This window comes from Penicillium solitum (assembly GCF_028829755.1).
Source record: "Penicillium solitum strain IBT 25940 chromosome Unknown utg000004l_segment0_segment0, whole genome shotgun sequence".
Classification (NCBI taxonomy): Eukaryota; Fungi; Ascomycota; class Eurotiomycetes; order Eurotiales; family Aspergillaceae; genus Penicillium; species Penicillium solitum.
Genome location: NW_027072124.1, coordinates 403446 through 418087, shown reverse-complemented (window position 1 = coordinate 418087; position 14642 = coordinate 403446). Strand labels below are relative to the sequence as shown.

General features: G+C 48.5%; 8 protein-coding genes across 8 annotated transcripts; 5 read left to right on the top strand and 3 right to left on the bottom strand.

Annotated features, from left to right (window-relative positions):
- Positions 1-1085: 1085 nt before the first annotated feature.
- On the top strand, positions 1086-2378 carry N7455_006140 (uncharacterized protein; the record flags this gene model as incomplete). Its single annotated transcript, XM_040955908.2, has 5 exons — positions 1086-1238; positions 1296-1662; positions 1729-1846; positions 1901-1965; positions 2017-2378. The coding sequence occupies 5 exons, from the start codon at positions 1086-1088 to the stop codon at positions 2376-2378; spliced, it is 1065 nt and encodes a 354-aa protein (XP_040813739.2).
- Positions 2379-2773: 395 nt separating this feature from the next.
- On the top strand, positions 2774-3349 carry N7455_006139 (GNAT family N-acetyltransferase; the record flags this gene model as incomplete). Its single annotated transcript, XM_040955871.2, has 1 exon — positions 2774-3349. The coding sequence occupies one exon, from the start codon at positions 2774-2776 to the stop codon at positions 3347-3349; it is 576 nt and encodes a 191-aa protein (XP_040813721.2).
- Positions 3350-3448: 99 nt separating this feature from the next.
- On the bottom strand, positions 3449-4342 carry N7455_006138 (oxidoreductase, short chain dehydrogenase/reductase family superfamily; the record flags this gene model as incomplete). Its single annotated transcript, XM_040955861.2, has 3 exons — positions 3449-3515; positions 3569-3665; positions 3748-4342. The coding sequence occupies 3 exons, from the start codon at positions 4340-4342 to the stop codon at positions 3449-3451; spliced, it is 759 nt and encodes a 252-aa protein (XP_040813674.1).
- Positions 4343-5264: 922 nt separating this feature from the next.
- On the bottom strand, positions 5265-6284 carry N7455_006137 (uncharacterized protein; the record flags this gene model as incomplete). The annotated part of the gene is made up of 2 exons (XM_065605288.1): positions 5265-6177; positions 6256-6284. The coding sequence occupies 2 exons, from the start codon at positions 6282-6284 to the stop codon at positions 5265-5267; spliced, it is 942 nt and encodes a 313-aa protein (XP_065461142.1).
- A 573-nt stretch (positions 6285-6857) lies between these two features.
- On the top strand, positions 6858-8206 carry N7455_006136 (F-box protein; the record flags this gene model as incomplete). Its single annotated transcript, XM_040955773.2, has 3 exons — positions 6858-6961; positions 7015-7524; positions 7582-8206. The coding sequence occupies 3 exons, from the start codon at positions 6858-6860 to the stop codon at positions 8204-8206; spliced, it is 1239 nt and encodes a 412-aa protein (XP_040813808.1).
- Positions 8207-8535: 329 nt separating this feature from the next.
- On the top strand, positions 8536-9597 carry N7455_006135 (uncharacterized protein; the record flags this gene model as incomplete). Its single annotated transcript, XM_040955743.2, has 1 exon — positions 8536-9597. The coding sequence occupies one exon, from the start codon at positions 8536-8538 to the stop codon at positions 9595-9597; it is 1062 nt and encodes a 353-aa protein (XP_040813716.2).
- A 557-nt stretch (positions 9598-10154) lies between these two features.
- N7455_006134 (SulP family inorganic anion transporter) lies at positions 10155-13044 on the bottom strand (the record flags this gene model as incomplete). Its single annotated transcript, XM_040955824.2, has 4 exons — positions 12206-13044; positions 11498-12127; positions 10929-11448; positions 10155-10853 (listed from the first exon to the last, which is right to left on the bottom strand). Exons 1-4 carry the CDS (start codon positions 12670-12672, stop codon positions 10155-10157), a joined length of 2316 nt encoding a protein of 771 aa, XP_040813677.2. The 5' UTR covers positions 12673-13044.
- Positions 13045-13353: 309 nt separating this feature from the next.
- Positions 13354-14463, top strand: N7455_006133 (translation initiation factor eIF2 subunit alpha; the record flags this gene model as incomplete). Its single annotated transcript, XM_065605287.1, has 4 exons — positions 13354-13431; positions 13502-13664; positions 13720-13927; positions 13989-14463. The coding sequence occupies 4 exons, from the start codon at positions 13354-13356 to the stop codon at positions 14461-14463; spliced, it is 924 nt and encodes a 307-aa protein (XP_065461141.1).
- Positions 14464-14642: the final 179 nt, after the last annotated feature.

Genomic DNA, 14642 nt, shown 5'->3' with positions numbered 1-14642 from the left:
AGGCCATACGTTGTGCCGCATAGCCTAGCCAAATGACAATCTGCTTAATGTGTTCTTCAATCCTTACTTCTCATACACCCTATCCCCGTTCGGTCTCAGCCTTCCTGGTTGGATTGTCTCTAGTATGGTTTTCGCCACGATTTGCGTGTGGTCCAGTCAAGGAGATCCTAGTGGACGAGGATATCATATTCTAGCTTACGGATCCAGTTTCGCCATATAGCGCGATCGGACATGAGTTTTGAAATTGTGACAGAGAAATCCCAAGTTGCCCCTCCTCTTTATGTCCATCGTTGCTAGACGTGGCAAGGCCGGCGTAGATCAAAGGTTCAAAAGCCGCCTGCTAGGAACGATACATACAAAGTAGAAGTGTATAGAACTAAACTTTATTACTTTGCAGTAGGACAGCGATTAGATCAACAATTCCAGTAGTAGTCCGTCACTATGGTGGGGTCGAAGGAGAATCAAGAAGAGAAAGTAAACAACTTGTAATTGAAGGCTTGGCGTGACTAATGGGTCTCCACCAAATGTTATAGCTCAAGACCCTGGATTGAGTCCATTAAATGTATATATCATATTGTTCCCCTTGCGCGAGAGGATCATGGTTTAAAGATCAAGATCAAACCAGGGATACAAAGTAACATGAGGCGGCACGGGTGGCTTGATTTTCCCCCGGGCCCGTTTCCCAATGCAATTTCATACTTCATGACCCACAACCCAAAAAGCTCCTCGTTACATAGGTAGCTCACAAGATCGTCATCTTCATCATGGCATTTGACGCTCTAGTCCGCGTTGTAGAGTTTATAGGATCAATATCAATACCACCCTAGTATGGGTTCTTGATGGAACTTGACAGCGCTCAAAACTCAATGGTGTACTATTGGGGCGGATCATTGGTAGGAGACAAGATTGCACAGGGGACAATGCTGAAGGAGTGGTGTACCTTTGCTCCCAGTTGACAGAAATTGATGTATCTCAATATATATAACAAATAAGATAAAAATTCCATACTGATCTTGTTGTCTGGAGTAGCGTTGTCTCTATCACTCATCCTTCTACCTTATCTTGAACCCCCCGTTATCTTCAATATGGGTGTTTACGGAGGCTTAGGGCCCATGACCAATGCAGTTCTCTGGGTGGAGGCTGTTGTATTTGCGGCCTTCGTTGGGCTAAGGCTCTATACGCGAAAACACATTCTCAACTCCGTTGGTCTGGATGATTATCTAGCTTTGATTGCGCTGGTGAGAACAACAAACCGCAACACCCACCTTAGTCATGCACTTTCTAACGTACTGCAGGTTCTTCATATCCTTTACACTGCCTTTGTCACAGAAGCAACCGTTTACGGCCTCGGGCAACTATTCGCTGATGTCGGTGATCCAGTCATCTATTTCACGGCTGTCAAGTATGAGTTATTCAGCCAGGTAGCTGGAATAATGGTTATTGGCGTTGGCAAAGCCGCCGTGGGCGTATTTCTTCTTCGAATTGTGCGGAGTAGAATCCAGAGGGTGATTATCTGGGCTTGTCTTGCAATCACTGCTTTTATTACCCTTTTCGCCAGCATTACTGTTATAGTGCAGTGTATTCCAGTTGAGAAATCTTGGAACCCAACTACGCCAGGCCATTGTTGGCTCGACTTTTCCAAGGTCGGTTACACTGTTGGATGTGAGTGCTAAGCTGCCCCAATTACCCCAATTTGTGTACATGAATGCTAATCCTGAGATTTTGCAGCATGGTTTGTCGCCGCGGACTTCTCCTTTGCGATTCTTCCCTGGTTCATTGTCTGGGATCTCAACATGAAGCAGAAGGAAAAGATCACCGTTGCCTGTGGTCTCAGTCTTGGAGTATTGTGAGTCTAGGAACTCTTCACCCTCTTAAATATTAATCTGACAAGATACCCTAGTGCTGGAGTATGCGGCATCATCCGCACTAAAGCTCTGGGAGGATTGAATGCATCGGAGTACATATGTACGTTCTTTGAATATTCCTTTCATCACGGTATAGCTGACCCGACTCTAGATGATACGGTCCCAATGCTCATTTGGTCCGCCACCGAGAGCTGCGTCACGATCATGGGTTCGACCATCCCCGTCCTCCGTCCCCTCTACATCCACATCAAATACGGGTCGGATGGCACGAGCAGCTCCTCGGGTGATACCTCCTACAGATTGCCATTGTATGGCAGTGGTCGAGACAGGAGCGGGTTTTCGAAATCCGGCCTTGAATCTACAGTTGACGAGCGGGGTACTACTCACAACCCCGCCGTCACGAATAATAACCCCGAGAACGCTAGCAATGAGAATATTCTTCGGGGTGCTGCTGGTATTGAAAGAACGGATGAGGTCTCAGTTAGTTATGAGCAATTTGGCAAGAATGGCTAGGGGAGGGTTCATGGATGGATTCTGGTTTGGTTTCACTCTTTCGGGGCATTGGTATATGTAATAACATTGAATGGCTTCTCGGCCCAAAGCCATGCAATTTTAATGTCGAATTTTTGTTTTTTTTTGTTCTTGTGGATGCTCTAATCCTTGCAGTTTGTTCTTTTCAGGAAACAGTGGGTTTAAAATTGTTTAAAGGTCGCCGCATGTTCGTTTTATAAGACTGATGTGTCATAATCTCTAGTGAAAATTTAGCGTATGTCGAATGAATCAGACTACAATTTCTTCAACTGTCACTATACAACAAGATCGTCTCAAGATACCATTTCTTAAAACTCAACCGCATATATTCTGGAACACAACCCACCACCCAACACCCAACATTTTCCACATCCGCCATGTCCTCTACCCCGCCAACAAGTGGACACCCGCCTAAAACATGGACACGAGACACTAGCCCCGAATTCTTCATATCAACCGAACCAAGCCTACTCTCTGTGAAAGCAGTCAATGCCGCATACGATAGAGACTTCGTTTACTGGGTCAAAGAGCCCTTCCCAGAGGAGGTACTGTGGCAGATGCTTCACGGCGCCTTGAGTTTCGGCGTGTACAGGTGGATGCTACCCGCAGAATCTGTGAATGATTCTACCATCCCGTCTTCGGAGAACACCGAGCAGATTGGACTTGCTCGTGTGGTCACAGATGGTTGTTCATTTGCCTATTTGTCGGATACCTACGTTCTCCCCGAGTACCAAGGCAGTGGACTTGGGAAATGGCTTGTGGGTTGTGTTGCCGAGACCTTTTCCAAGGAGAACATGCCGTATCTACGTCGGATTATGTTGCTCACTGATGATGAGCGCATGCAGGCTTTCTACGCAAAGATGTTTGGTGTGAAGGTCGTTGGACGTGAAGAGCGAAAGGATATGGGGAGGGATTTAGTGTTTATGTGTGCGAGACCGCATGCGCAGCCATAATTGGATTGAAACGGCTACTCTGAATTTGGTGTGTACTTGGTATCTGAGCAAGAAAGCGAGACTTGTGGCTCTGGTAGCTCATATTCATCCTTTCACTCTCTACCACGGAAGTTGCAAAGGAGTCGGCAGGTTCTTCCCAAGAACATCCTCTGCGGTGCCGATATCTCTGTCATGGATAGATTAGTCTGGTTTCCGATAATAGACAATCAAATATCTTACCCTGGTCCTCCCGGTGCCCAGAATTCTCCAGTTTTGCTGAGATCGAATTCTTCAATGAAAGACGCAAGCGTTTTCGCTGCTTGATCTGGCGTCACGGCTGTTTTCCAAGAGTCATCAGGTTAAATCCAACACATCCCGGAGTTCACAAGGCCTGTAAGTGTAGTGCACTGATCACTCACCTCCACCTGCATCCCAGTACTTATCGAATCCAACACTCTTCGTCATCTCTGTCCGCATAAATCCCGGATGTACCAGACCGACTGCAATTCCCTTCGGCTTCAAGTCCAGACTCAAAAGCTTCCCGACCATATTCAAAGCAGCCTTACTAGCATGGTGACCAAAGTTACCCCCGCCTTCCTTCTCGTGGCGCAAAGTGATGCTGCCGCTCTCGCTGCTGATAAGGATCACTTTACTGCCCTGGTCCAATAACCCAGCTTTAACGAGATTGTGCACCACAAAGACGGGGCCAATCGCAGAGGTTGTATACATTTGAACCTGTTTCTCCCAGTCTGGAGCATCGAATGTTTCAAAGCCAAAGTATCCAGCGCTGACGATGACTGTTGAAATCTTTGTAGATGGAAGCTGCGCAACAAGCTTTTGGCCCACATCTGGTTGGGAGATATCAATTCCTGTCAGCCAGGTGACTCCTTGGCTGGGCTCTGGGTTGGGGGATCGGGAGGTTGCAAACACATTGGTCGCTGGCTTCGTGGAGTACAGTGCCCGCAGAGAGGCACCCAATCCTCGAGTGGCACCTAGAATGAGGATGTTGGCCATTTTTTTAAGTTGGAGTAATATGCTCCAAGGTATGAATGTATGAAAGTATGAATGTAGGAAGGTCTTTATATCTCCAGAGTTGCCTTGGGCACGCCATTGAGACATGACGTAATTGCTGCCCAGGCGGGCCTATAGACAGGGAGGTCTATCTCTGACCACTAAGTATGCTACTGGTTCGTAACTCTCTCATTGGTTCATATTGCCAGGCATTCATTTAGATCCACTCTCACTTCACAAGTATACGAAGGTATATCCCGGCTAGGAGTTGGAAGCTACCTAATTATATAGTTATTCGTAATATTAAAGGCTTCTGTCCTAAGAGTTATTTAATATTATCTACTTGTCGTAAAGGCCAACTTGGAAGACATGCTGGTTTAAAAAGAGATATAATCTTATCTTTATAGGGTTTAAGATTAATAGTTGGTCGTACTATTATAAAGTTGAAACTTGAAAGTAATTATATAGTCCAAGGTCATATGTAGAAAAGTCTCATATAGAGAATATGTTTTTTTTTACTGCTCTCATATATATCTAAAAAGACATCTAAAAAGACATAAAAAAAGAGTATAAGAAGGCCGCACAAGCGGCCGACTACAATTTTTGTCTTATTGTATATGTTTCAAGAAGGCGGCGATGAAAGAGGCGATGAGGTAATATCCTATGAGAGAGTTATGAACCAGTGGCATACTTAGTCGCCCGTACCAGTTTGTTGCGGACAAAGTACATATGTAGCTTGCATATGTACATATGCACTCCGTACCGGATAATGCCTGGCACTCGAGACCTTTCCCTTTCCATTTTCCCCCTGTCTTCAAGAATCTACACAGAACTTTGACAATCACTCCACGAGTATTGTAGCAAAGATTGTGTCATTGAATAAGCTACCTAAGAGAACTAACAGAGTTACAGAGGTAATAATAAGCTAGAATTCTTGCTCCCCCCACACTTGTTTTGAGATCCGTCCCAACCGATCAGGTGATAGTTCAATGTTGTGTTCAGGCGGGACTGGTTGACGACAAAACAATTCTTCAAACCCAATGACCAAAGGGACTGCTGGCCTGATAGTAATCTGTGAGTTGGGTTTGTTTGCGTCGCGGGATGCCGTAATGGTCTGCCGTATCTTTGGGACGTAGAAGGAGTTGACGATCAGGTCCAAAGCAACAGTCTCAAACTTGATGTTGGGGGTCTTTCGACTGATGGACACGATAATTCCAAGCTTCATATCGCCCCTCGAGTTCGTGAGCCACCATTCTGCATCTGCCCGCAGCTTTCGATATGACTCGGATACTCCCACTTCGACCACAACGGTCGGCCATTTTGGATTGCGACCTGGAATAGATTGCGCAGGGCCATACGCCGCGTCGGCCTCCTTGCTGTAAAACACACCGTAGATGGTTGTGGACCTTAACGGACGGATCGACTCGTCTAGCCCCACATTGTATATCTCATTTTGCACTGCACCACCGGATAAAGCTGTTTCATGGGCCCCAGTTAAGAGCTTGATGGTCATATATCGAGTGCTGCGATTAAATATCTGCCGAGTATTGCGCGAAGAAAACTTGTCCGCAGTAGCTGGTGGGATGTTTGTAAAACGTATATATTTCTCCACGTCGATTGTTTCTTTGTTTTCTCTGATAATCTTCCGGATGGCACTCCCCGTCGACCCGATGGCTTCGACTGTGTCGTCGGGCAGCGCCTCGAAGCACTCGACATCTGGGTGCTCGACTTCTGGGGAGTCCGAGTCATCACATTTCTGAATGTCCACATGGTCTTTGAGGCCTTTTCCGAAAAGGAATCCACGAGGATGGAAGGTGCAGACATTCCGGCGTCCGAACCTTGGAAACTATATGGTCTTAGTAAGTTTCGGATAACCAAGGTTGGTTTGGAGTATTGAGTCATCCCCAGGTCCTTACCTTTTCAATCGGATGATAATGATCGGCATTGCCAGTTGGCAAGAGACAGTGGCGGTAGTAATGGTTCTCGTCCTTGTTAATGATGAAGAGAGAGGGAGGGAGAACGGGCGGTATAGATGATCCCGAGGTCGGCATACTATATTAGTCAATAAGAGATAGTGGCCAGGGGAAATCCGGTACGTATAGGCACATATGTAGTCTATAGAAAACTTAATAACTATATCCTGCTCATATCAGATCATTGCCTACACTTAAGTGGAACTATAATCCTTTATAATATTGGATGCTAGATTTTTGTCTTGTCTTTGGTCTTGGTCGTATTCAACACGAGAGCCAGGCCTAACATGTCTCACTGGAGATTAGCATTTAATTTGCGCTTGGATGCTACAATGCTACTCCGTATTCCGTACTCGACCTCTCAATACAAAGTACATTCCGATCGCAGGAGTGTCGGGACCATCGACCGCTTAGTCATGTGCTATTTATGGAACCTAGCTAAGATTGCCCCCTTCAATCAACCTGTTTTTTTTTATCTCCATGAGCCCCGGCAAAGTGCGCCTCTCGTTGGGAGCCAGTCAATTCATGTGTTGCAGGGCTAAAGAATGACTGGCTTTGCCAAATTAGCCCTCTCCGTTCAAAAAGTCCGGGCCGCGATCCACAACAGGAGAAGGGCGAGCGCCAAGGACCAGCGAGGATCGTCTTTGAGGTGAGTTGTTTTGCGACTATAGGCGGAAATTCACTGGCTCACTTCTCTATCAGAAATAACCATGCAGATCTTCCACCTTCCTCGCCATGGGACCTCCCAGTCGAAATTCAAATCCGCATATTCGCATATTCCGGCATCACCGACTTCCATCCGCTGAGACTCGTCTGCAAGGCTTTTTACCAACTGCTCACCAGGAATGAGCATGAGATTGTCCGACAGTATCTCCGTTTGCGTCGCCACGGTACTCTTCCATCTCCAATCGACGATGACCGCACCTATACTCGAAACCCCGGCGACGATGTCGTGCTGTTATCGGACCTATTCCCACCGTCCAAAAGCGCCAGGGGCGGCCATCTCTATACCTTCAAATACTTGCATGGGCTGAGACGCAGGCAAACGCTCTGCTCAAGGCTCTGCTATTACCTGGCAGATCGGATCCTCGATCGATTCATCCAGACCGAACCGGCCGTCATGAAGGCCTCATTTCCTGCAAAGGGAAACGAGCGTAATGCCCTGGTTAAACGTGGTATAGCTAGCATATGGTTCCACCTTGCACCACTCATGTAAGAACAGCGGGGAATTGCTTTACTCCAGCAAGTAACTGACCTATTTTCTACCAGGTACTATACGCTCTATTTCCTCGAATCATATGCGTCCGCCCGACGCGAACATACGAACATGCTCGTCCAAAAATACGAGGCGGGCCAGCTGCCTGTACCATTACCACTCGAGATACGCCAGAGGATGTATCGCGAACTACAAACCCGGATCCTCCAAAGCCCTCCCTTCACCAACACAGCGACGTTGGTTGCGACACACCATTGCATGCATTTGCTTGTTTCATATATACGCTACGCCATGTCTTTAGATGGACAAGCCGAGATTGACGACTCGTGGATTAGCTCGCTACTCACATTGGCGCCGTTTGTGCGGATCGTTGAGTTTTTCTCCGCTGAGATCGGGGACGGTGGGAGCCAGCGAACACAACGCAAGGACTTTATGTACAACTTCTATAATGACACGACGAAGTATGAAAAGGATCACATGAACTCGGTTGTTTTTGCGCGCGCATCTGCGCAGAACTTGCATAGCTCGGTGCAAGATATCTGGTTTGCTGCGGCGGCGGCTGAGTTGAGAGCCAGGCGAGCGATGCCCCATGACGTAGAACACGTGTGGGTCTGGAACGGTATTCCAATTGTTTTTGGATGTCCGGATTGCCATCCCACGAGAGGATGGCAGGCATGATACGTTGAGTTTAAGCATTTGAGTGTTGGAGGCGCCTGGCGTCTAGATTCTTATACTGGGGATATACTGGCGTTGGATAGATGAACATTTCAGCCAATTGCATTTACATTCCATTTCATCCTTATTATTTACTCTCTTCTCAAACCAAAAGAAACGTACTTCGCAGTTGCAGTCTAAGTGATTTAAGGAATTAATAGATGTTTGCTTTGTTTGCAATCGGCACGCGTCGCTATGTACATCGCCAAGTATCAATCTTCCTCGACGACGATATGCTTCAATTGTAGCATAAGAATTAGCCGAGTTTATTTTAAACTCACAAATTGGCTGCCATGGAACAAGCAGACCAACAACAGTTGTTCAACACTTCTTGGACCATCCACCGTCTCTCTCCTCTCCATCATGGAAAGGAGTGTGAAACACTCCTAGACAACCAGGTCGCCTTGAAAACATACGCAACGCGTCTACGCGACCATCTCACAGGAGATGTCCTCGCTGGTATTCAGACAAGTACTGGCGCAGCAGACGATGACACGCTCTCCAAAACAGGCGCCCTAAAAGATTGTCTATGGCGGCCAATCTCTCCTCAATCATTGCGCGACGAAGCGCCAAGCAGATCCCAGAATACCACATTTCCTGGAATTCTAGTAACGCTAGAATATGAAAATATCGTCTACAAAGCAGCTTTGCTTGCAGACACAAAATCATCCACAAATCAGCGCACGGGATCCACATCTCTTCCTCTCCTCCTAACCAGATTCCCAACTGCGCTCCGACAAACATTCATCACTTTCTTATCTACCAATTTCGACACTTACTGCTCGCCCCTACGTTTACCGTCGAGCTTTCTCTGTGAGGGCCTAGAAACGTATATCGATACACTGCGCACTCAACGGCCAAAAACAAGCGACACAATCGAAGATGTAATCAAAGAGTTACAGCTCACGCTCTCCTTTTCATCATCGATTGCACCAGCGCTAAGATCCCTGAATATCAGCGTCGCACGCGCTTCACTGGCGGGCTTCCTCCGCGATCAGCCTGGACAGTCGGCGCCGAAGTCGCGCAGTCTTCAGCATAAACTACGCAGCCCTTTCATTGCCAATCTTACTTCATACCTGGAGACGCATCTTGCCATGAAGCTAGATCTGGATGGGTCGTCTTCGGACCAGCCCGCTAAACAGCATGTGCGACTGTCGAAGGTTGCATGTGCTGCTTTCGTTTTGGGTGGTGAAGGACGTGTGAAGCTGGTTGTGGCTGCTGATAGGGATTCCGGGGATGGCGATGAGGGCTCTCGGGCTCAAGGCAGTAAGAATGATCTTGCTTTGGAGGCAGGGGAATCCCTTCTGCGGTCGGTGATCCGAAAGGCTGTTGTGGAGGATCATTCGACTACATGAACTTCTGGATGATTTTCTGTGCCAGTGTGAAACTGGGACATGTTACAATATCTTCGGAGCTCGGACCGAGAAAGTGCAAATCCATCAGTATGACCTGCCTCGATCCACGGAGCTCATAGCTTTGCTCTTGAGTCTATTCAATCCACTGGACTTGTGGCCAATACACGACTGCGCAACGAAGTGCAAACCGGGGCAACTAAATTGCAGTTGCTGGGGTCATGCCTTGACTCAGTGTTTCACCACTGTGGTACTCCAGATGCTGCAACGCTGGCCTTCATTTCCAAGATGGCACGCTCGGGAGACCTGATCGCGGTGCATAGCAAAGCATAAGGGTTTACTTCAGTCCCCATTGAACCCAATAAAACTAAAGCTCGTTACTGGGAACGGAATAATTGATCATGTTTTCTGTCTCCTCGGAAACCGTTGCTCTATGACAATAAGTCAAGTAGCACCATATGTTTTGATTATCTTTAGATGGCAAAAATGCAATATGTCCGTACAAGATATCCACACCGTATCCAAACACATGTCACCAATTTTAGTAAGATAGACAGACACTATATCTCCTGCGTCTGATTCTCAGATTCCGCCAACCGCAGCGCCTCATCAACACTGGGCACGAAATGAGTCAACCCGCCACAAGTCTCAACAATACCACTTCGCTCAAACATGCGGAACACGCTCCTATTCGGCAAGCGGCAGAAGAACACTCTGACGCGTTGCTCCGCGTACGCATGCACAATCTCAGAGAGAACCTGGGTACCAGACCCATCGATACTCGTAACACCGTGAACATCGAAAATGATATTCTTATTATGCTCCGGCGCGCGCATGCGCGGCAAAGAAGGATGAGCATGAGTAGATCCGTAGAGTTCCAGACGTCGCAGACGGTTCTTGAGATCGCCTGTGTTGGCAAAGGTGAGCGGTTCAGGGATCTTGACGATCAGGGCGCCTTCGACTAGCTCCACGTTTTCTGGGTGGAGTTCGGCATTATCAAAACGTGCGTCTGTGCCGAGGACCTTGCCCATGATCTGAATTCGGGGGGCCGTTGCGTGTCGGATGAGGATTATCACTGATAGGCCTATTCCCATCGCCATGCCTAGTTCTAGGGAGTAGAAGATTGTTGTTGTGAAGATGAGGAACATGAGGACGAGCTCTGACCAGCCTCGCAGGCGGAAGAAGAAGATTAGATCATGTGGGCATTCTTCAACTAGAGTGAAGGCTACCACGGAGATCATGGAGCACAGAACTGCTTTCTATTTGGGAATTGGCATGGTCAGCACATGGGAAAAGACATATCGGTCTAGTGTAGGTTGGGGGGGGGGACGAACCGGGAGGTAGTAGAGATAAGGCAAAAGGACCAAGACGCATGTAAATGTGATAATGCTCACAAAAACACTAGTCATGGGTGATCGTGCTCCTGTCTGTGAGCTAAGCTTGCTTCGCCCGTATCCGCCAAATGCAGGCAGAGCCGAGAAGCAACCTCCGATGACATTGGCAACGCCTAGTGCAACCATCTCGCGATTGGCACTCATATGCATTCCCTTGATTCCAGCGGAACTGCCCTCGCCCAGCCCCTTGGCCGCAACAGATGACTCAAAGAAGCCAAGTAGCGCGATAATAAAGGCTTTGCTCAATGCTGTGCGTACATGTTTCATATTTGCAAGCTGGAAAGGCCAATTGAAAGCGAATAGCCCTCCAGAGGAAACCTCTGTAGGTCCAAGAATTTCGAGCCCTTTAGCTTCCCAGTCGAGGTGCCAAGCCAAAACTGCCGACAGGGCAACAACCAAGAAGCGGTCTGGGAAATAAATCACTTGTGGGATACGAGGCACAAGCATCTTTTTCAAAGTTCTGCGGATGATCAGTATGACGAATGTAAACTCGGGGGCGCGGTACGAACCTGAACACCATGATGACAGAAAAGCTAACAATCGAAACGATAGCAGTTAGTCCATGGCACTCTCGAGCGTATCGAAAGATGAAAATCAGTTTTTCAAAACTGGTGCCATGACTGACGCCGGTTTCTTTGGCATACTCGGCCAGACCCAATTCTGGGATAAGCTGGTCTACAAAAATGACAAAGCCGATGGCAGTGATGAATCCTCTCAAAAATGGTCGACTGAGCACGTTGTCCAAAAACCCTAGGCGGGTTATTCCGGCAACCAAAATCATGCCGCCGGACAGGGCAGTAGCCACTCCTACAATAAGAGCGGTTTCTGTGGGGTCGTCTTCGCCTGAGTTCCCTTGCATGACACTTGCTTTGACAATAGCACCCGTCAGCAGGGAACCCGCGGCCTCTGGTCCAACTACCAGGAGAGGGCAGCTTCCTAGGATGGCGTAGACCAAGGGATGGATGACGAAAGAGTAGAGACCGCTGATGGGCGGTGCATGAGCAAGATTGGAGGCCAAAGAGAGGGCCATCGGGATGTAGATGGATGCCACGGTCAACGCAGCCATGAGATCACCGCGCAGGAACGACCAATGATATTGTCCAATCCAATTGAAAAAAGGAATATAATAGGATATGTATCTGCCATTGATTCGTTAGTTACCATTCTTGAGGCGGGCTACGAAAGTGCTCGCAATACACGAATAAGATACGACCTACTGCTTATTCGTATCGGTTATTGGAAGAGTGAAAGATGATTTCATCTGTGACGGAGTCTCTGAACCTGGGACTGACTCCGGGTGGTCTACCACACCTCTAGGGTGACCGACCGCTCCGTCTGCCACCTCATGTCCGTTATATCCAAACGCATCGCCTGCCCCTCCCATGTATGACTGTCTTCCAACATCTTCTACCTGGGGTGAAAATGTGCCATGGCTACAGCGCCTTTCACCGCACGCAGGATCGGCTTGGAGGTATGACTCCAGAAGTCGGGTTCTCACGTCTGGTTCGCTCGTAACCCCGGTGCCGGTTTGGTCCTGTGCCGCGTGGTGGCCGTGGCTTGAACTTGTCGAAATCCCAAGACCAGTTTGAGGCGACGAACGGAAAGCGTCGACAATGCGGTCTCGTAGAGTCCGACGGCCGAGTCCGTCGGACTCCCCGGGGAGCAATGAACTTGTCTCAGACATGATCGTTTGGAAAGAGACGCCTGATGAATGTTAGGATAAAAGGTAAGATATAAAGTCGCCCGCCATAAATGCTGGTTATAATTAGAGATTAAAAGCAATTCAGAATTGGGACGACAAGCCCAGGCCGAATTGTTTTTGTCGGTCAGGCAAGGGCCAAGGGCCAAGGGCCTGGCGCGCTAAGGGACTGATAAGCGGGGAAAGTAGGCGTTATCGCCAATTCAACGGTGACCCTCGGAGAATGACTATGCAATGAAGATAAGGAGCATGGTAAGCATGATCTCAGGGAATTCTCTGATTCGTAGATGCCATCGACGCCATCGAGTACCTCAGTGTATACAAAGAACTGCCCGTCTTGCCGGCTGATTTCCGTTGACGTAATCGATTGTTGATGTGTCAGCCAAGACCAAACAAGTGGAACTTCCAATTGGAAGGCGGTGTGAATCAAAGTCACATGTCTTCCAGTCCCGTGACTGATCAGGTCAATGTGGGTTTTGAAGTCCGCCACAAAGAGATAGATTGTGCCTCATTCGCGTCGCCTCTCCCCTCTGCGCTCCTGTATTTCTGACTTTACGATCACTCATATACCATTGGCCAGCATATCGACCGTCTCGATTGTGCCATCACATCCGTCTCTTTCGCACCTAAGATTTCCCCGAGAAAAAAAAACAGAACCCCGCCAAGATGTCTTTAACAAACTGTCGGTTCTATGAGGACAAGTATCCGGAGGTGGATAGCTTCGTCATGGTGAATGTCAAGCAGGTACGGATTAACTGAGCCATTAAATGGGAGACCAAAGCGACGGGGACTAATTTTTGTGTGCACGAGCTAGATCGCCGAGATGGGCGCATACGTGAAGCTGCTTGAATATGACAACATCGACGGCATGATTCTCCTCTCAGAGCTCTCTCGCAGACGTATTCGCAGTATCCAAAAGCTCATCCGTATTGGGCGCAACGAGGTCGTCATCGTGCTTCGTGTCGACAAGGAGAAAGGCAAGGATACACTATTCGCCTGGAAGAACTCGAGAACTAACTTGTCAACTTAAAGGTTACATTGATCTGTCGAAGCGACGTGTCTCCCCCGAGGATGTCATCAAGTGCGAGGAACGTTACAACAAGAGCAAGGCCGTGCACTCCATCATGCGCCACGTCGCAGAGGCGACTCAGACCCCCCTCGAGACCCTATACGAGAACATCGGGTGGCCTTTGAACCAGAAATACGGCCACGCGCACGATGCCTTCAAGATCTCCATTACGTAGGTTTTTGTGCTTTTTGTCTCATGATATCATTCGAATTTCTCTGACAGTTGTTTCCAGGAACCCCAACGTCTGGGATGAGATCACCTTCCCCAGCGATGCCGTCAAGAGTGAGCTGCAGCAATACATCAGCAGCAAGCTGACCCCCCACCCTACCAAGGTCCGCGCCGATATCGAGGTTACCTGCTTTGGTTACGATGGAATCGATGCCGTCAAGGATGCCCTCCGTACCGCTGAGGCCGACAACACCCCTGAGAACCAGATCAAGGTCAGACTGGTGGCTCCTCCTCTCTACGTCCTAGCCAGCCAATGTCTCGACAAGACCCTCGGTGTTAAGTTGCTTGAGGAGGCCATTGTGAAAATCGAAGAGCGTATCAAGGCGAACGGCGGTAGCTGCACCGTGAAGATGGCACCCAAGGCCGTCACTGAGCACGACGATGCGATCCTCCAGGAGCTTATGGAGAAGCGCGAGCGTGAGAACACCCAGGTCAGCGGAGATGAGGACTCCGAGAGTGATGAGGGTGTTCCCGAGTAAGTTACGGGTTATAACTCCGAGTCGAGGGGCATACAGCGGTCATCAGCGCTGGAATCCAAAGCTGGAATCACCGCTAGAGGAGAGTTGGGCAAAAATGGATAGAAAAAAAGCTTGCACATATCGGAGAAAGGCTCAATGGCTCAGTGTGCTGATGGGCAGGATTGCAGTCAGAACTCGCC